The sequence below is a fragment of the Thamnophis sirtalis genome, unplaced genomic scaffold, assembly GCF_051295495.1.
Source record: "Thamnophis sirtalis isolate CommonGarterSnake01/CBP01778 unplaced genomic scaffold, rThaSir2_p1.2 scaffold_3, whole genome shotgun sequence".
In the NCBI taxonomy this organism is placed as follows: Eukaryota; Metazoa; Chordata; class Lepidosauria; order Squamata; family Natricidae; genus Thamnophis; species Thamnophis sirtalis.
In genome coordinates, this window is record NW_028261383.1 from 38,493,785 (window position 1) to 38,515,406 (window position 21,622).

The 21,622-nt window shown below is 43.6% G+C and overlaps 1 protein-coding gene across 1 annotated transcript in view; it reads right to left on the reverse strand.

The window, feature by feature from the left end:
* Positions 1–21,164, reverse strand: part of LOC148047947 (uncharacterized) — a 44,001-nt gene extending 22,837 nt beyond the window's left edge. Inside the window, 10 exon segments of the mRNA XM_087708206.1 lie at positions 50–749; positions 752–981; positions 983–1,234; positions 1,236–1,646; positions 1,648–1,986; positions 1,988–3,599; positions 15,069–15,544; positions 19,243–19,266; positions 19,268–20,633; positions 21,131–21,164. Coding sequence (XP_087564332.1) covers positions 50–749; positions 752–981; positions 983–1,234; positions 1,236–1,646; positions 1,648–1,986; positions 1,988–3,599; positions 15,069–15,544; positions 19,243–19,266; positions 19,268–20,633; positions 21,131–21,164 — 5,444 coding nt within the window.
* Between the last annotated feature and the right edge of the window lie 458 nt (positions 21,165–21,622).

Genomic DNA, 21,622 nt, shown 5'->3' on the forward strand with positions numbered 1-21,622 from the left:
TGCGATGTAAGTTTACTGTTTGTTACGAAGATCATTCCACACTCCATACATTTATGTGGTTTCTCCCGTGTGGATGCTTTGATGACAGGTAAGATGAGAGCTACTTTTGAAGTCCTTTCCACACTCCATGCATTTATATGGCTTCTCCCCTGTGTGGATCCTTTGATGGGATGTAAGTTCACTGCTTGTTCTGAAGCCCTTTCCAAACTCCATGCATTTATAGGGCTTCTCCCCTGTGTGCATCCTTTGATGGGTAATAAGGTTACCGTTTTGGATAAAGCCCTTTCCACACTCCATGCATTTATATGGTTTCTCCCCTGTATGGATCCTTTGATTGCATGTAAGATTACTGCTTGTTCTGAAGCCCTTTCTACACTCCATGCATTTATATGGCTTTTCCCCTGTGTGGATCCTTTGATGGGTTGCACGATCTTTCGTTGCTCTGAAGCCCTTTCCACACTCCATGCATTTATATGGCTTCTCCCCTGTGTGGATCCTTTGATGGGTAATAAGGTGAGCCTTTCGGCTAAGGCCCTTTCCACACTCCATGCATTTATATAGCTTCTCCCCGGTATGGATCCTTTGATGGCATGTAAGATCATTCCTGTTTCTGAAGCCCGTTCCACACTCCATGCATTTATATGGCTTCTCCCCTGTGTGGATCCTTTGATGGGTAATAAGGTGAGCCTTTCGGCTAAGGCCCTTTCCACACTCCATGCATTTATATGGCTTCTCCCCTGTGTGGATCTTTGATGGGATGTAAGTTTACTGCTTGTTCGGAAGTCCTTTCCACACTCCATGCATTTATATGGCTTCTCCCCTGTGTGGATCCTTTGATGGCTTGTAAGATCACTGCTGTCTCTGAAGCCCTTTCCACACTCCATGCATTTATATGGCTTCTCCCCTGTGTGGATCCTTTGATGGATAATAAGGTGAATGTTTTGGCTAAAGTCCTTTCCACACTCCGTGCATTTATATGGCTTCTCCCGTGTGGATCCTTTGATGGGTTGCACGATCTTTCGTTGTTCTGAAGTCCTTTCCACACTCCATGCATTTATATGGCTTCTCCCCTGTGTGGATCCTTTGATGGGTAATAAGGTGAGCCTTTCGGCTAAGGCCCTTTCCACACTCCATGCATTTATATGGCTTCTCCCCGGTATGGATCCTCTGATGGCATGTAAGATCATTCCTGTTTCTGAAGCACTTTCCACACTCCATGCATTTATATGGCTTCTCCCGTGTGGATCCTTTGATGGCTTGTAAGATCACTGCTGTTTCTGAAGCCCTTTCCACACTCCATGCATTTATATGTCTTCTCCCCTGTGTGGATCCTTTGATGGGTAATAAGGTGAGCCTTTCGGCTAAGGCCCTTTCCACACTCCATGCATTTATATGGCTTCTGCCCTGTGTGGATCCTTTCATGGGATGTAAGTTTACTGCTTTTTCGGAAGTCCTTTCCACACTCCATGCATTTATATGGCTTCTCCCCTGTGTGGATCCTTTGATGGCTTGTAAGATCACTGCTGTCTCTGAAGCCCTTTCCACACTCCATGCATTTATATGGCTTCTCCCCTGTGTGGATCCTTTGATGGATAATAAGGTGAATGTTTTGGCTAAAGTCCTTTCCACACTCCGTGCATTTATATGGCTTCTCCCGTGTGGATCCTTTGATGGGTTGCACGATCTTTCGTTGTTCTGAAGCCCTTTCCACACTCCATGCATTTATATGGCTTCTCCCCTGTGTGGATCCTTTGATGGCTTGTAAGATCACTGCTGTCTCTGAAGCCCTTTCCACACTCCATGCATTTATATGGCTTCTCCCCTGTGTGGATCCTTTGATGGGTAATAAGGTGAGCCTTTCGGCTAAGGCCCTTTCCACACTCCATGCATTTATATGGCTTCTCCCCTGTGTGGATCTTTTGATGGGATGTAAGTTTACTGCTTTTTTGGAAGTCCTTTCCACACTCCATGCATTTATATGGCTTCTCCCGTGTGGATCCTCTGATGGCTTGTAAGATCACTGCTGTTTCTGAAGCCCTTTCCACACTCCATGCATTTATATGTCTTCTCCCCTGTGTGGATCCTTTGATGGGTAATAAGGTGAGCCTTTCGGCTAAGGCCCTTTCCACACTCCATGCATTTATATGGCTTCTCCCCTGTGTGGATCCTTTGATGGGTAATAAGGTGAGCCTTTTGGCTAAGGCCCTTTCCACACTCCATGCATTTATATGGCTTCTCCCCTGTGTGGATCCTTTGATGGGATGTAAGAGCACTGCTGTTTCTGAAGCCCTTTCCACACTCCACGCATTTATATGGCTTCTCCCCTGTGTGGATCCTTTCATGGGATGTAAGGTCACTGCTTGTTCTGAAGTCCTTTCCACACTCCATGCATTTATATGGCTTCTCCCCTGTGTGGATCCTTTGATGGGATGTAAGTTCACTGCTTGTTCTGAAGTCCTTTCCACACTCCATGCATTTATATGGCTTCTCCCCTTTGTGGATCCTTTGATGGCGTGTTATATATCTGCCATCTCTGAAGCCCTTTCCACACTCCATGCATTTATATGGCTTCTCCCCTGTGTGGATCCTTTGATGGCTTGTAAGATGTCTGCCGTCTCTGAAGCCCTTTCCACACTCCATGCATTTATATGGCTTCTCCCCTGTGTGGATCCTTTGATGCTTTGTAAATTTACTGCTTGTGCTGAAGCCCTTTCCACACTCCATGCATTTATATGGCTTCTCCCCTGTGTGGATCCTTTGATGGGTAATAAGGTGAGCCTTTCGGCTAAGGCCCTTTCCACACACCATGCATTTATATGGCTTCTCCCCTGTATGGATCCTTTGATGGAATGTAAGATCACTGCTGTTTCTGAAGCCCTTTCCACACTCCATGCATTTATATGGCTTCTCCCCTGTGTGGATCCTTTCATGGGATGTAAGGTCACTGCTTGTTCTGAAGTCCTTTCCACACTTCATGCATTTATATGGCTTCTCCCCTGTGTGGATCCTTTGATGGGATGTAAGTTCACTGATTGTTCTGAAGTCCTTTCCACACTCCGTGCATTTATATGGCTTCTCCCCTGTGTGGATCCTTTGATGCCTTGTAAGTTTACTGCTTGTGCTGAAGCTGTTTCCACACTCCATGCATTTCTCCATTGTGTATATCCTTTTATTAACAGTCTTGTTTCCATGTCCATTGCTTTCATTTGACTCCTCTCCCATGTGAAAACTCTTCTGTGATTCAAGACTCCCATTTTCTTGAGAACGTGTGAATATGCAACTGTAACTTTTTCTTTTTTCTTTGCATATATTGGCTCCTCCTTTGGCTTGTGATGCGCAGGGTCCATTTACATTTAATGTCTCTCTGAAGATTCTTACACCTTTCTCAATATATTTCTTTTTTAGTTTTTCTTGTTGATCAATAAAGTCCTGCATCTGAGCAACAATCAAAGTAGTTGAGCTTTTGCTATTCCAGTTATTTGATAGGTTTCTCTCCTGCCTTTGGAATTCTGTTTGAATTGGAGATTTCTCCATTACATCTCCTTGTCTAAACACTTTGATTGGTTCTGCAGAGTCTTCATTGTAATTCTTATCAACACCTTGAAAGGGAAAGAGAAATGAAAGTGAGAGAAAGTTTGGGGGAAAATATCACTCTGTCCGAAGTCATATTGCTTGCGTTCAGGTATTGTGCCAAATTCTAATATATACTGCATAATTGTATCCTAATAATGGCATGGTATAGAAATGATAATATCTCTATTGATGAGAATAAAAGCTTTAAAAAACATTAAGTCATATTACTGAATGATATGGAAGCATCTGGGCCAAAATAGTTTAAATCTGTCTGATGGAGTTTGGCATTACCTCAAACTAAGGAATTGCTTTGTCACTAAATATAAAAACACATTGGATAGGATACATCTACGGTAAGCAAAATGCCATAGACCTATTTCCTTCCTAGGAGCACTAGAAAAACATAACTTTCCCTTCTGCCTCTGAAGAGAAGAGATCAAGTTAGAAACGTTTTCATAAGAACTAGCTAATGGCATCTAACTACAAAAGGTCTTCCTGAACTCTGTGACTGGAGAGTGGGAAACCCTTACCAAGAGAGGCCACATTCTTATAATTCTCCAGCATGACTTCCCAATGCAGAGCTTTTTGGTCAGGATCCAGCTGAGACCACTCCTCCTCGGAGAAATAAACAGCCACCTCCTCAAAGGGCAGAAGATCCTCCTGAAAGGGGAAAAAATACAGAATAAACCAAGGAAGAACTGCAAGATCTTTCCATTTGTTTAAAAATTTCCAAAACAAAGCTATGCACTAAGTGATATACCTAGTAAGGATCTGTGGTTTAAATGAGAAAATAGAAAGAATAAGGAGCATTTGACTAAAGAAAGATTTTAGGCAGGTTTTATCAACTTGAATGATTCTGTAGGACTTTCAGTGCAATTTAGCTTAAATAAACCTTGTTTCCTTCTGGATCAATTGATCTAACAAACATCCACTCAGTCATCATCAAAATACTCTTCCTTCTCGATCAATATATCCACCCATAATTAAAAGGCCTTCAGGGTCTTGAGAGAAAACTCACCAATCAGTGATACCAACCCTTCAGAAGTGTGTCTGTAGGCGAAAGGATTTTTGTAGTGTTTTATGAAATGAGTTACAATACAATACAAAAGCAGAGTTGGAAGGGACATTGGAGATCTTCTAGTCTAACCCTAAGCCTAGCCAGGAAGCCCCTATAGCATTTCAAATGGCTAACCACATCTTTTTAACGACTGCATATTGTGACATTCACAACATATGGAGACAAGCTGTTCCACTGATTAATTGTTCTAACTGTCAGGAAATTTATCCTCAGTTCTAAGTTGCTTCTCTCCTTGATTAGTTTCCACCCATTGCTTCTTGTCCTGTCCTCAGGTGCTTTGGAGAATAGTTTGACTCCCTCTTTTTGTGGCAACCCCTGAGATATTGGAACACTGCTATCATATCTTCCCTAGTCCTTCTTTTCATTAAACTAGACATACCCAGTTCTTGCAACCGTTCTTCATATGTTTTAGTCTCCAGTCCCCTAATCATCTTTGTTGCTCTTCTCTGCACTTTCTAGAGTCTCCACATCTTTTCTACATCATGGCGACCAAAACTGAATGCAGTATTCCAAGTGTGGCCTTACAAAGGCATTATAAAGTGGTACTAACACTTCATGTGATCTTGATTCTATCCCTCTGTTTATGCAGCCTAGAACTGTGTTGGCTTTTTGGCAGCTGCTGCACACTGCTGGCTCATATTTAAATGGTTGTCCACTAGGACTCCAAGATTCCTCTCACAGTTACTACTATTGAGCAAGGTACCACCTATACTGTACCTGAGAAAGGAAACAGAATACTATCTAATTTTGGAAAAATGATACAAATTGCTAGATGACAGAAATAGTATATAAGAATCTAAAAAATATAGTTTGTATTGTAGAAGAAGTGGGAATTAGTGATAAGAAGGTAGGAAAAGTAGAATTTGCAGAAGTAGAAAAAGGTATTTATTCGTAGAAGAGCAATAAAGACTGTCTGATATAAATAACCAAACATAGACTGATAAACAAAACAGTAAGAAGTAATAGGATGGTAAGTGGGAAAATGTACAGAGATGGATTGAGAGGGGGAAAATATTTGTAAAAATTCAACAATATCTGCTGTAAGAAGGAAATGGAAGTTCCAATGTTACTTGTAAGTGTTGTCTATGTATTTGTCAATGTGTATAAGTGTTTATAATAAAAATAATTTTTAAAAAAGAGCTAGCATGACTTTTCATGCTGCTCATAATATAAGCCCTACGCCCCAAAATAAGTCCAAAGTCAGTGTGTCGTCAGTGGGGCAGTGGGCAGGGCCATCATCAGAGGTGGCAAGCACGTGCGCAGGGCCAGATGGTGTCTGGAAGCAAGTGCAGCCTGGGTGGGGGCAGGGGGTGGCATGCGATCCGTCCCACCGTCTGTCTTTGCTTGGGCACAGTGTGCAGTGGAGCTGGAGGACCAGGCTGGACACTGGGGGCCGAGAATGCAGGTGCTACACCCTGGCGGCCACCCCCGGCCCACCACTTGCCTCGCCTCACAGCAGTGGCACTGGCAGAGGCGCGGCGATGGTGGGAAAGGTAGGTGATCTGGCCTATCAAATACGCTGTGTGGACTCTTGGCCACTCTGTCCGGCTTTGCTTGCCAGCTGCTGCGGGCCAAATCACATGCCTTCCCCACCCACCCCCACACCTCTAGCTGCTGCTGGCTCCTCTGCGAGGCGAGTGAAGCCAAGTGGTAGGGCGGGGTGATGATGACACGCCACAACCCGTGCACTTTTGGCCCCCACCATTCAACCTAGCCCTCCAGCTCTGCCACACACTGCGCAAGCAAATATAGGCGGTGCAATGGGGCTTTTCAACGCTCACCTTAGAAGGAAGGAATAGTAGGGAAAAGGGGGACAGTAGCTTGAGGGCTGCCTCTTCCCCATATGCTCCCTGAGCTTGTTCAGTGAAACCCGGTATGGAGGAAGTGTCTGTTTCTTTCAGATTTGTCCCAGCCCTCCCATCCTCTTTGAAACTTAGCCTCCCTCTTCGGAGGGTGATAGAGCGCAAGGGTAGGGTAAAGCACAGGAGAAACAGGGGAGAGAAGCCGCACATCGAAGGACGAGGGTCTCGCCCGCCTCTCCATGAGATCTCTCAGATAACATGGCATGCAAAAACCAAAGGGTAAAAGCCATTCTTTCCAATTAGCAGCAGCGCCTAAATCAAAACCAAGCACTGCAAGTCCGTGTGCCTTTCCCATTGGTTGCCCCCTTTTTTGGAAGTGTTTCACCACCACTGGTGTTATTCACATCACATCATGGCGTGTTCTGGAAGGGAGAAGATGCAGCTCTTGCTGCCCACCTGGAGGTGGGTGAGGAGGGCCAGGCTCCCCTTCCCCTGTGGTTCTGCAAAGCCCATGAGGTTTTGCGTGGAGAAGCAGATTGCTTCCCGCAGGGTTGGCTTCAGCACCCGCTTAAGACAGCAAACAGAAGAGCTTGGCTCTTTTTCTCCAGGGCCTTTGAAATTCACATACACACAGAGACCCCTTTTCACTTTTCTGCCTTAAAATTCTGGGCTCTGGCAGCAGGGATACTTCATCCTTTCCGCAAGAGAGTCTCGCCAGCGTCCCCTTGATGGCCTTTCCCTCTCCCCACACAGTCCCCAGGGAGGGAGAGAGAGGGCGAGAGAGAGAAAGGGTGTGGGAACAAACAGAAAGGACGCCTGGACTCACAGCACTTTGTTTTGATATGCACACCATGGGAGGCCTCACGCAGAGGTGGGTGAGCTCCTCATCCTTAGCTACTGGATGGAGGGCTAGGCTGGGCTGAAGCAGAGGAGAAAAGAATGGGGGAAGGTGCCCCCTGCAGCTGTCCCAGTTGCTGCGAGTGGCCAGCACATCGAAAACCAAAAGTGGACTTGCGTGCTGCCTCTTGCACGGCGGAAGAGGGGGAAACGCAGAGAAGTACCACCTTCCCTTTGGGAAAGAAGGACTTGCCCGCGCAGGATTTATTTATTTATTTCCCTTCCAAAACATGCAGGAATAGCACTGGCAGCAGGCAGGGAACTACCCCCTTCATGTCCAGCAGTTTTTAAATTGCAGAATTTAAAATTCCTAAAAAGAATCTCCAACCGAAAGCAGAGGGCAAAATGGCAGAAGACACTGGTTCCACCACAAAACCGCGATGCCCTTATCCGCGCCGACATAAGTGCGGAGGCAAATCCGCGGCGTCCGAAGCGCTAAGAAAAAAACGACCCTACCGCCGCGACAACAGCGCGGTGACAGAAGGGCGTTCTACGTGCTTCGTTCTTTGCCTCCAAAGGTAGCCACCCTCCTCCAGCTGACAGCGGCAGCGGGCACGGGGCAAAGCGGGCTGCCCAGCAGCAGCAGCCCGCGGGAAGGGTCCAGCTCAGCCGCGGGGGGCAGCAGGAAGTGGAGGAGGATGCGGCAGCGGCGGCGGCTGAGGCTCTCCCAGGCCGGCGAAATGGGCTTGCCCGGCAGAGGCAGGCTGCCCTCTTCTTCCTCAACAACATCTCCTTGGACGGGTGGCCTCCGCCGCCGGCGCATCCCCCGGAGGAAGAGGCAGGGCGGGCGTCGGCTGAGGCTCTCCCGGGGCCGGCGAAGCGGGATTGTCCGGTGGCGGCGGCCGCCCATTCAAGGAGATGTTGTTGAGGAAGAAGAGGGCGGGCTGCCTCTGCCGGGCAAGCCCGCTTCGCCGGCCCCGGGAGAGCCTCAGCCGCCGCCGCTGCTGCATCCTCCTCCGCTACCAGCGTTGGCGGCCCTGCTCGGGCCCCCCGCAGGCTTCCTGCTGTCCCCCGTGGCTGTGCTGGACCCTTCCCGCAGGCTGCTGCTGCTGGGCAGCCCGCTTTGCCCCGTGCCCGCTGCCGCTGTCAGCTGGAGGAGGGGGGCTACCTTTGGAGGCAAAGAACGAAGTATGTAGAACGCCCTTCTGTTGCCGCGCTGTTGTCCCCACGGTGATGACGTCGCGACTTTAGCGACGCGATTTAATCTCCGCTATTTTGCGTAGCGCGGTTTTGTCGTGCCACGGAAGACACTATATGTAGTTCTCAGCTAATAACAGTTTTTAGTGACTGTTCAAAATTACACAGCAGTGAAAAAAGTGACATGGCCATTTTTCACACTTATGACTGTACTCCCTCTACATCCTCTGATTTCTTGATGGAAATGGGGAAAAACAAATCTAGTCAATGAATATTCTTCTCATACCTGAACTGGAGGTTCAATCCTAGTTTCTGTTCCCCCAAAACAAAGAGTCAACTTCCTTCTATTCTTCCCTGTGAGGGAGACAGAATTTCAAAAAGAATAATTCATAAGATGGGAGGAGTTATGCTATAGAGAAGACGACACAGAGAAGATGAGAAAGTTAGAATTTATCAAAGGAGTGGAAGGACCTTATATTACCTCCTGAGGTGTCCTGATTTGGATCTCCCTGAGGGATCCCCCTGAAAGGCAGGTCTTGAGGGAGATTTGACAAATGCCTCTTTCTCTCAGGATCTCTGATCTCCATTGCGAAGGACTTGAAATAGCAGAAAAGAATTAATGGACATCACAAATCATGAAGTGGTTTCTTTCCAAGTGAACACCACTGCAAATCACTCAGTGTCAATCAATTAGTCTGGGAGGTAAGAAAGAAATCGCTGTGCAAAATCTTTCTTCTAGAATGGATAAGAAAACTATACAAAGATTAGTGAAGCATCTCCACATAGTATGAATGACAGGAAAATCTGGTAAGAAGACATCAAAATCCAAAGGAAAAGATGTTTGTGTATAATATAATGCCTGAACAAGAGGAAGACATGTGGTTGAAGAGTTTAAAATTTGTATTAAATTATAATTTAAAATAAATATTTCATAAAATTATGTATCCTCTTACTTAACCCTGATAAACTACCAAAGATATATAAAGGAATTTCAATTACGTGTTTGAAATCTAAATGTAAAAAAGGAACTTTTTACGAACTCTGCTGGACTTGTGACAAAGGAAAAAAATACCGGGGTAAGATGCATATTTCACCTGCAACTCAACCTGCTCCTTCTTCTCCTCCGCCTGGCTCAGGAGGAAGCCTTCCACCAGGGCCACCGCCTGGGAGCTGGTCTCTGCTCCACACTCCCGCACCCAGCTCTCCATCTGCAGGGGCAGAAGGGCCAGGAACTGCTCCAGAACCACCAGGTCCAGCATCTGCGCTTTTGTGTGCTTTTCTGGTTCCAACCATCGACTACAAAAGAAGTGGAGCCGACTACAAAGTCCTCGGGGACCCTCATCCTCCTGATATTGGACGCTCCTGAAGTTCCAGGCCTGAACTTGTGAAACGATGGTTCCTTCTTCCAGCACCTTCTGCCCAGTTCTTGCCCAGATCTCCCCACGGATTCCAGACTGAGCAATGGAAGGGCCTTTTCCACTTCCCTCACTTGCTAAAGGAAGACCAGCCATTCTCTCTCTGCCCTGTAACACAATTCAGAATTACTGCAAGGAAGGTTGTGTATGTCCAAATGCTTTTTTCATTTCTTGAGAGAAATATCCACCTGCTTCAGTTCCAATACAGGAGGAAGGCATTGGGAATAAAATGGAGGCTGGAGGCTGATTGGAAAGAAAGCAGAACCACCAAGCACATGTCATTCTGGGACAGCTGACAAAATGGAGTTTAGAGTGGGTGGATTTTATACCTTCTGGATTCCATAGAGGTCATGTAGGGCTCATGGGTGTCACTTTATAAGCAAAAGGGGAAATGCAAATCCTAGGTATTTGTCTGAAAACATACAATTTTGTCTAATGCCCACGAGTACAATTTCTGGGATTCTCTTTCCATTCACATAGATTGTAATTTTCTCTTTAAGATCTGAGCAGGACTGGAGGATTACAGAAGGCACTTGTGTTACTGTCATATGACCATGCATGGTGGGCATTTCTAAGCTGGAGAACCTTTATAAAAAGTCTCCCATCTTTGTGATCTGGATTCTTACCATCCTGTACATTTTCTTCCTTCCTTTGGGGAGTTCTGCAAAATCTCCAAATGGCTATACGTTATGAAACATTATGAAAAACAGGGGAAAGGAGAGGACCTTGTCAAGATTGAAACCACTGCTCTAAAAACACGAAACCACAACCGGTATTATGCCATTCATATATCAAGGCAAAGCCCAAGTTTGTCAACCTTTGGCTTAATTGTGTTGCTTATCTGAAGTTTCTGACCCAGTCTTTCTGAATGGATTACCAAATCTGCATTTCTAAAAGCTGCCCCCCTAAGTTTCCCCTTGGGGCAGGGAGACTGAAGCTGGCTTCTGCCTCCCTTAAGAGCATGTTTCTCCATTTCTCCCTTAGGGGAAATATAATATTCTGATTCTTTTTAATATTCCCCCAAATAGTTGGTTCTCCGGGGGAGGGGGGAGGCTTCCCACATATTCATAGCCATGTTCATCTAGCCATGGGAATACCTAAAGTCCTCTTACCCAAAGAAATAACATTGTCTCTAAAGAAGATGAACAAAAGACCTCCATTTTGTGATTCTCTCACAAAAAAGGGAATATATTCAAAAAATATCCAATTAGGACACAAATACTACAAATGGCAAGAGACAAAACATTGAAATACAAAGATTGTGATTCTAAAACAGGTACCAAGGAGACTGAGAGAGATAAGAAGAGAATATCAATTTTTGACTAAAAATTCTACAGAAAAAAAAGAGTTAATTATAGATGGCTGATCCCAGAAGGTTTGATGTTTCTATGGCAAGGACAAAGACATAGAATAGATTCAACTGATAAAGCAGAACTATTCTATGCAGAATACTTTAGACAGGGAGACAGGAAAAGAAGAATCATTAATTGAACTACAAGATAATGGCCAGGCTGCAACTGGAAAAGAAGAAGGTGCTGTGGATACTAAAGAACAATGAGAACCAAGATCTACTAGAGCAGTAAACCCTACGTATAAAACATAAACATGGAGGAGAAAAAATTAATTTCAATAAATATAAATGGACTTAACTCAGCTATTAAAAGAAGGAAAACATTTCATAAATTAGAGAAATTAAAAGTGGATGTAATTTGGCTTCAAGAAGTTCACATTAAAAAACAACAGGAACAATTATTGATACAACCTAAACTAGGGAAAATATTTACTACATTGCCACGATGCAAGAAAAGAGAAGTGGTTCTGTATATTAAGGCTACAATTTCAGCAGAGCAAATCTACACAGATGACGATGGAAGAATCTTAATGGTGGAAATTATGGACAATAACAAGAAAATACTTTTAACAGCAATTTATGCTCCTAACGTTAGCCAAGAGGAATTTTATAACAAATTACATATGAAAATTATTGAATTGGACTATGTTAATATTTGCATGATGGGAGACTTTAATGGAATTGTAGATCAGAATATGGACTATAAAACACAAATAAACCAACAAAAATAAATAGAAAAACTCTTCCTAAATCCTTTTTTAAAATGACTGATGAAATAGACTTAAAACCTCACTTTTTCAGCTCTACCCTATGGATGAGTCAACTTCTTCCTACCCTTCCTTCATTTCTGAGGATTTGGATTTATTTCCGAGGACAGCATGCTTGGTCTCTGCTTTCCCCCCATGCCTGTTACAATCACGCAAAAGGGCGGTTAGACGGGAGGGAACCATAGGATCTGGGGAAGTTTCTCAAACTCAAAAAACTGAACCTGGATGAAAAGTAGGCATGTCTCTCTTCCTCTTTTTTTAGAGTGAGAACCCTCCGTCTCCCTTTCTGTGAAAAGAACACGCGCACACACACAAACACACACTTACCTTTCCCACCTCTGGAAATTTAAGAGTTTCTTTCTAAACTCCTGCGCAGCACATGTGTTGAGAGAGAGAAAGAGAGTGAGTCTCATATCCTAGAAAGGCAAAAACAAAATGACAATGACGTCACTGCCTTCCCAACTTGTAACCGGGGCTCAAAACTGAAGTGCCCCCCCTGGTGGATTTTCTGTGCACGGAAGGTGGAAAGAGCGGAGAAATGGTGCATTTCCACATGGGGGGCCTGGTGGGGCTCCTTGATTGGGAAGATTTTTACTGTTATACTTCAGTAAACAGCTTTTATTTAAAGTACTGGTATTAGGAGAAAAACAAAAATCTCATTTAAATCTGTTGCTGAGGAAGAAAGGAATAAATCAACCAAAACAAGAAGGAAAAAATGAAAGGTGGCTGTACAATGTACCCCGGCTTCACTTTCCGAAAGAAAGGGAGAATACAAATCTAATAAATTTCCTTCTCTTGCAGTGAGTTGGAATTTTGGCCACTTTTTCAGCTCTACCATATGGATGAGTCAACTTCTTCCAACCCTTCCTTGTTAGGGAGACTTAGCAACAAAAATGTCGGGCTCAATCCAGGACTACCTATAATATGTACATCATCCAATTTCCTGAGGGACGGGGAGATACTAATCGAGTTAGTGAAAGTCCTTTTCAATGCTTTTTCAAGTATAGCAATGTTCATCTAGCCAGGTGTTGCAGAAAATGACAGACTTCGACTTCTCAGGATACAGGAAAAGTTTATTTGGCAAGCCCTTAAGCCTCTGATGGTGAACCTATGGCACATGTGACCAAAGTGGCACACAGAGTCATGTCACCTGGCACATGTGGCATTGCCCTTTCCTCTTCCGGGTTTCTGCCCTGCATGCGCAGGCAACAATCAGCTGGCCTTTGTGCGTGCGGCAGTGCCAGAAACCGGAAGAGCTGGTCTTCTGTTTTCCGCCATGAGCATGTGTGCTGTCCAGCTGATTGATGCGTGCACATGCCTGCCAGAAACCCGGAAGATGAAGGGGTGATGCCGCACATGCCAGGCGACATGGCATGCGCACATCAGAAAACGGAAGTTCATTTTCCCCTGGTAGCTCCTCTTTCTCATTGCACTTAGTGCCAAAAATGTTTGCCATCACTACCTTAAGCCTTCAACAACCATTCAGCCAAACTCATCCCCCTAGAAATAGTTTTCTGAGATGGTAAATTGATGCCTTCCACCTAGGATATTCAGTGCATTTTGCATTTAACAAAGGATGAAAATTCAGTCCACATCAAATGAAATGCCAGTCAACTGACCCTAGTTTAGGATGCTCCATTTCTCTTTCTTCCTACACTCAGCCATGCAAGATGCTTGAACACAAACAGGTCAACCAAATCAAGGGGTTCAGTTCACATGAAACACAAAGGCTAAAAAGCACACAGCTGAACATGATGATCTGGTTCACTACCCTCCTATGGCAAATTGAACTGCTGAAGCACCAAACCTAGTTTATCGTCATCCAGCACATAATGGGAATGCAGGCATAATCTTTTGCAGCCCTTCCTTCCTAACTTTTTCTGACTTGCTCGAGATTTCCCATGCAAGCTCACCCACGTCCTCTATGCAGGAGCTGAAGAAATGGGGCAGAAAAGACTATCCAGTTCACCCCTTTTCTTTTCTGGGACCTGAATTTATTCCTGGTCTGGACTTCTGCTTCCCCCCCTGCCTGTTAGAATCATCAAAAAGGGTGGTAGGGAAACATGGGATCTGGGGGTCTCCCACTCCCAGGACTCGAAATATCCTGTCATGAGTGGATTTCTGCAGGCAGTATTTGCTTTGCTTATGAATGGAGCCATCCAGATAGTTGGGTTCCTGTTTCAATAAGCTCCTTATCTCCTTCAGTGCCTGCATCCCTTTGAACTTGGCTTCTTGTTATAATGTTTTCTTTAGGCATCTGGCTGAAATGTGGAATGGGCTTCAGACGGTTTTTAGTAGCATCTTTGGGTTTTTTTTTTGGCTTTTCTGAAGCTTTTCCTTATGGATAATATTTGTAAGGCTTTTCCTTATACTTAATATTTTATTTGGGATAATGGGGGGTTTGATTTCTTCTTACATATGGGAAGAACCCCACACACACACATGCACACATCAGCCCTTTCCACATCTGGCTCTCTTTCTTTTAAGACGTTCTTGTGGCCTTTTTAACTGCCTGTGAAGCTCAAAGACCTTAAAGAGTTAAAGAGAGGGAGATTAATTAGAGGGACTCCAGCATCCTGGGGAGGCAGGTCTTAAGATCTCACTACTTTCCAAACATGCAACAGTGGCCCAATGATGAAGTACCCTTCTCTTCGCAGAATCAACTGGTGGAATTTCTGTGGGCCAGAGGTGCTGCTGCAAAAAGTAGGGAATGGTGCATTTCCCATGGAAAACCAGGAGAGGGCACTCATGCTCCCTTTCATCAGGAACCCTTCACAATCCATCTGCTTTTGGCAGAGTTATGCTGCATTAAAGAGTATTGAAATTAAAAGTACTAGTTTTAAAAAATAACATTTGCTAATAGGAATCTCTCTTAAGTTTTTGTTGCTCAGAAATAACCCTTTTCCTGACAGTTAGAAAAATAGATCAGTGGAACAACTTCCCTTTAGAAGTTCCAACACTTTCAAAGAAGAGATTGGAAAACCATTTGCCTGAAACGGAATAGGGTTTCCTGCCCGAGCAGAGGGTTGGACTCCCTTCCTGTCATACCACTGGCAGATGGCGGCTTTGAACCTGCAAACTGACATTGCATGGTTCCCGACACAACTGAGGCAACCCGACTGAGGTAAAAGTCAGTCTGAGTTTGTTTTTTTCGGGTGGCAAGTTTGAGGTATCTGATTTCTTTTTCCTTGCCTGAAAAATCTTCATAGTCATCTTCATCGTGGTGGACAGTGTGACACCTGCTGGCATGGGTGGCCGGTGGCAGAAATCTTTGAATTTCCACGGTGGATTTGTCTGACATTTCGTATACCGTGGCTTCATCCACGGCTGCCTGAAGGCTCAGCTCTTTTCGTGTCAGCAAACGTCGCTGAAGTCGGAGGTCTTTTATATTACAGACCAGCTGTTCTAACAGGGCATCGTCCAGCATAGGAAAATCAGAGTGTAGGGCCGCTGTCCTGAGGGAAGCCATGTAATCGGTCACGGATTCCCTTTCTCTCTGGGTTCTCTGCCTAAACGCATAGCATCTGGCGAGGGAGAGGGAGAGTAGTGATTTTTAAGTTTCTCCAAAAGCATCTCCCAAGGGATTGAGTGTACGGACTAAGGGGCCACTAAAGCCCTGGCTGTTTCAAATATCTCGTGGCCGCAGGCGCTGAGAAAATAGCCTCTTTTATGGCCACTAGACAAACCAGTGAATTTGTTTGCCTCCAGGAAGCACTCAAACCGCTCAAGGTAAGCATCCCATGTTTCAGGGGCCGGGCTGAATGTCGTGAATGCCGCTAGGTTAGCCATCCTTAGAAGGACAGAACTTGAGGTATTAGTCTTGGAGCGACGTCTCGTTGTCAGTGACTTGAGGCAGCTCTAATAGTTACTTCGCTTCTTTCCTTTACCTCAGACCTCGTTGCCAGTGTTCTGTAGGGAGAACGAGGCAGACAGGAACTGAGGCAAGGCAGGTTGAAGCTAACACAACCCTTTATTATAGTAACATACAGTTCAATGTAAGGCAAACCTCAAACCTGCAAACAGCAACACATTTGACAGCTGACAGCCCTTTTATACTACAGCTGTCAGGCGCTTAACCAATAGAATGGCTGGATGCTCCCACCAGCTGGCTGCTCGCGTCTTAGCCAATCAGGAGCCAGCAATGCAAGTCAATGGCATTATAGCCTCCAGGACTTAACAGTTCTCAAAAAGCCCATTCCCATCCCACTCTGGGGCCAGCCAGAGATGATCTTTGCCAGTTCTCCGAATTACTCAAAATTTCCACTACCAGTTCTCCAAATTCCTTTCAGAACCTGCTGAATTTTATCCTTGGGTCCCTCCCATCTCTCTTACAGTTGCAAGCCAAGAGTTCTGTAAATTCCTCCCCCATATTCCTCTGGGAGCCTGGCTGGAGACTCTTAAGCTAATTACTGTACTGGCAGGAGGTGTTTTTTTTTTAAAGTAATTGCAATCTGAGAGTTCTGTAAATAACCTCCACATCCCGGCTGGGCAGCTGTCTGAAGACGCTTGAGCTGATGAGCAGCAAATGGATTTTTTAAAAAACAGCAAATAGAGAGCTCTGGAAGGCTGCTTGGAGGCAATTTAGTCAGATCTTCATTGTTTAATAAGCCATTTGATTCAATTAATGAATTTGATTTTAAGAATTTGTAAAATTGAATCTGATTCATTCGACAAATTTTTTGAGTGCAGGCTCCATTAGATTCGAACCTCAAGGAATACTTGTACTTCTATTTGTCCAGTTTCACCCATCCTGTTCCTTTAATAAAATCTCCAGATCAATTCACTCAGTCTGTTTTATTGGGGGATAGTTGGGTTGAGCTGCTGTCAAGCTGCACGCAGAGTAAAATGTAACGAGGACAGAACAGACCTTATGATTCTAGGAAACCTTTATTCTTTGAGAGGAATGTGTGCATGATTCAGAATTTACGGTTTCTCCTACACTCACTGGGTGGTCTTGCTCACCACTTTTTAGCTAATGGCAATGTGGTTCTTATTAGAACTCAGGCTGCATAAAGGTGAAGAGGAAATCCGTCAGAAGCTACCATATTGAAATCAAATCTGATGCTTTTAAAATTTTTATTTGGTGTGCCTCGGAAGAGGGGTAGTCTTATACGGTGAGTATAGCCCAAACCCTATATTTTACATGGAAAGGTAGAGGGACATCTTATACACCCAGTTGTCTTATATGCAGGAAAATACGGTAACTGCAATGTGATTCTTATCAGAGCTCAGGCTGCATAAAGGTGAAGAGGAAATCCATCAGAAGCGACTCCTCTGTGTTCAGGGAGGGAGGTGAAACAAACCTGGGAGACATAAAACTACACAGCAGGACAAAAGAAAACTGAGGAAGAAGAACAAAGGGCAGAACAGTTTTTAAACCTTGGTTGAAACCTGAATAAACTTCTCAATATAAGTGCAACTTTCAACTATTAAATTTCCTTGGTTATTATATAATTAAATTTCAGTCCTCCCATGGACTATCTTGTAATCTCCTTATTTCTCTTATCCACTTTCTATCTTGTCTTCCCTTGCATCTCCTTCATCCATCCATGCTACGCATAATTCTTTTCTCCTTATTGTAGGTGATCGTTATGGCTTGTGACAGGTCCTATCCCTTCTGGATTACCTCTATGACCCACAAATGCCTTTGAGAGGCAAGAAAGAACCTGGAGCAGCCTGAGCAACGATACCGGGATTCATCAATCCACAGATCGTGAATAAACAGAGAAAAACCTTCCAAACACAAGACCTGAAGATTTCCCAATGGTTTGAAGAGATTCCTCTGGATATGGAGGTGAGGAAAAAAGAGAGATTTAGCTACAATTGCAAGAAAGAATGTAGATCAAAAGAAAAAAGGGGTAAAAAAAAAGAATTGAATTAACCTCTCTGCTTTTTTCAGTCTCTTCACTGTCCAACTTGACCCAAAACTATTACTGACAACTGAACTTCAAACCAACATGAGCCTCTCAAATCCTGAAATATGCTCCCTCCAAATCCTTCCCAAAATCTTGTGTTAATACATTTTTAAAGCAACTAAACAGTTTAATACACGAGTATAATACATAACTAGAACAAAACCACACAATTGATATTTAATTGATTTTATTTAAATCGAATTTGGACTTCTTAGCCCTCACCATACTACAGAAGAGCAAAACATGGCCATAATGCTTGAAAATAAAATTACACAAGCACTTGGGGCACTTCTGGCTCCTTTTGTGAGAGAGGAATTGTTCATCCTTTCAGCTCTTCCCACACGCTCCACATTGATCTGCATGTGAGAATTCCTCATATCATCATTTGACTGAATAATGTTCAATGTTTCTGCACAGATACCGGCTGACTCAGGTCTCAGTTCTACACTAGGGATGCAAATTTAACTACTGTGGAGGATCCCAATTCTCCCAAATAATGCAATTTGATTATTTTTTTGATATTTCCCTTTTTGGCTAAGGGAAGAAGCATCTGTTAAATGTCTTCGCATCCCTCTGAGAGCTATGAATAACGGGGGGAATAATGACAGTTGGAGAATAGGAAGCTCATTTCTAAAAAATAAAATAAAATGAATGTATATACCATGGATTTCAAACTCCATGTGTCAAGTGGCCATCATGTGACATATTGCAACAGTTTCCCTATTCCCGGAGCTGGAGTGAGTGTGTCCTCCATGTAGCACAACCAGCCTGTGATCCATCAGATTGACATTCCTATATGCTGTATATATAGATACATTCAAAAATGTATAAATTATAATTATAATGACTCATGCCCATTGTTTCTTTTTCCATTACTAAAAACCCTTTTCAGAGTTCAGTCTGTAAATTTGAAATCCATTCATAAAACCCATTAAATCAATAATTAGCATAGATTATCATCCAAATGTTTCTTTGTTTTGGGGATTCTCCAATCTATGAATCATGTTATGGGAAATAAGACTATGGGGTGTGCTGAAGCCCTTTCCACACTCCGTGCATTTACCAAATTTTTCAGAGTATAAGAAGCAACTTTCCCCCCCCCAAAAAAAGAGGGTGAAAATCTGGTGCGTCTTATACGCTGAAAAATAAGGTATATGGCTTCTCCCCTGTGTGGATCCTTTGATGGGATATAAGATCACTGCTTGTTCTGAAGTCTTTTCCACACATCATGCATTTATATGGCTTCGCCCGTGTGGATCCTTTGATGGGTAATAAGGTGAATGTTTTGGCTAAAGTCCTTTCCACACTCCGTGCATTTATATGGCTTCTCCCGTGTGGATCCTTTGATGGCGTGTAAGATCACTGCTTGTTCTGAAGGTCTTTCCACACTCCATGCATTTATATGGCTTTTCCCCTGTGTGGATCCTTTGATGAGCAATAAGGTGACCGTTTTGAATAAAGCCCTTTCCACACTCCATGCATTTATATGGCTTCTCCCCTGTGTGCATCCTTTGATGGGATGTAAGTTTACTGTTTGTTCTGAAGTCCTTTCCACACTCCATGCATTTATATGGCTTCTCCCCTGTGTGGATCCTTTGATGGGTAATAAGGTTAATGTTTCGGCTAAAGTCCTTTCCACACTTCGTGCATTTATATGGCTTCTCCCCTGTATGGATCCTTTGATGGGATGTAAGACTACTGCTTATTCTGAAGCTCTTTCCACACTCCATGCATTTATAAGGCTTCTCCCCTGTGTGGATCCTTTGATGGATAATAAGGTTACCGTTTTTGCTAAAGTCCTTTCCACACTCCATGCATTTAAATGGCTTCTCCCCTGTGTGGATACTTTGATGGCGTGTAAGATCACTGCTTGTTCTGAAGTCCTTTCCACACTCCATGCATTTATATGGCTTCTCCCCTGTGTGCATCCTTTGATGGGATGTAAGTTTAAAGCTTGTTCTGAAGCTCTTTCCACACTCCATGCATTTATATGGCTTCTCCCCTGTGTGCATCCTTTGATGGGATGTACGTTTACCGCTTGTTCTGAAGCTCTTTCCACACTCCATGCATTTATAAGGGTTCTCGCCTGTGTGGATCCTTTGATGGGATGTAAGATCACTGCTTATTCTGAAGGTCTTTCCACACTCCATGCATTTATATGGCTTTTCCCCTGTGTGGATCCTTTGATGGGTAATAAGGTGACCGTTTTGAATAAAGCCCTTTCCACACTCCATGCATTTATATGGCTTCTCTTTTCTGGAGGTCCTTTTATTAACAGTTTTGCTTCCATTTTCATAGCATTTATTTGTCTTCTCTCCAATGTGAAAACTTTTCTGTGATTCAAGAGACCCATTTTCTTGAGAAAGTGTGAACATCCCACTGTATTTTTTTTCTCTGTCTTTGTCCATGTTGGCTGCTCCTTTGGCTTGTGATGGAGAGGGTCCATCTACATCTAATGTCTCTTTCAAGATTCTTTCACCTTTCTCAATATATTTCTTCTTTAGTTTTTCTTGTTGATCAGAAAAATCCTGCATCTTAGTAACAGTCGAAGGACATGAGCTTTCCTTATTCCAGTTATTCAACAGGTTTCTCTCCTGCCTTTGGAAATCTGTTTGAATTGCGGGTTTCTCCATTGCATCTCCTTTTCTGAACACTTTGATTGGTTCTGCAGAGTCTTTATTATAATTCTCATTATCACCTTCAAAGGGAAAGAGAAATGAAAGTAGGAGAAAGGTTAGGGAAAAAGATCACTCTGTCAGAAGTCATATTGATTGCCTTCAGGTATTGTGCCAAATTCTAATATATACTGCATATTTGTATCCTAATATTGGCATGGTATAGAAATGATAATATCTCTTTGGATGAGTCATAACATCTTGGAAAAGACATTAAAGTAAACAACCCTGAATGGCAACTCTTGATAGGAAGCATTTGGGCAAAAATAGTTGAAATCTGTGGGATGAAATTTGGCATTACCTCAAACCAAGGAATTATTTTGTCATAAAAAAATAAAATAGATATATCTAAGCAAAATGCCATAAACCTATTTCCTTCCTTGGAGCACTAGAAAAACAAAACTTTCCCTTCTCTCTCTGAAGATATCAATTTATAAATGTTTTCATAAGAACTAGCTAATGGCATCTAACTACAAAATGTCTTCCTGAACTCTCTGACTGGAGAGTAGGAAACCCTTACCAAGAGAGGCCACATTCTTATAATTCTCCAGCATGACTTCCCAATGCAGAGCTTTTTGGTCAGGATCCAGCTGAGACCATTCCTCCTCGGAGAAATAAACAGCCACTTCCTCAAAGGGCAGAAGAACCTCCTGAAAGGGAGAAAAAAATACAGAACAGACCAAGGAAGAACTGCAGGATCTTTCCTATTATTAAGAATTTCTAAAGCAAACATAGACATTAAGATAAATTGCTATGTTGAGGAGGTGCCAACTTCGTGACGATACAGACGTGCAGTCTCGATGCTCCAAGACCGCAGACAATACTTTTGCCGCTGGGTGGTCCAATCGGACCTAAACCTTCCTGAAGAGACGGTAAACAGGAAGAATACATCTTGCTGACTTCAGGGACATCACAAAGTCCCTGATCGATGCAAGAGTTCTTCAAGCTAGCAACAAAAAATTCAGCCAAGGCAGACGAAGTCAGGGCGTCTCCAAAACAGAAGGATAGGGAA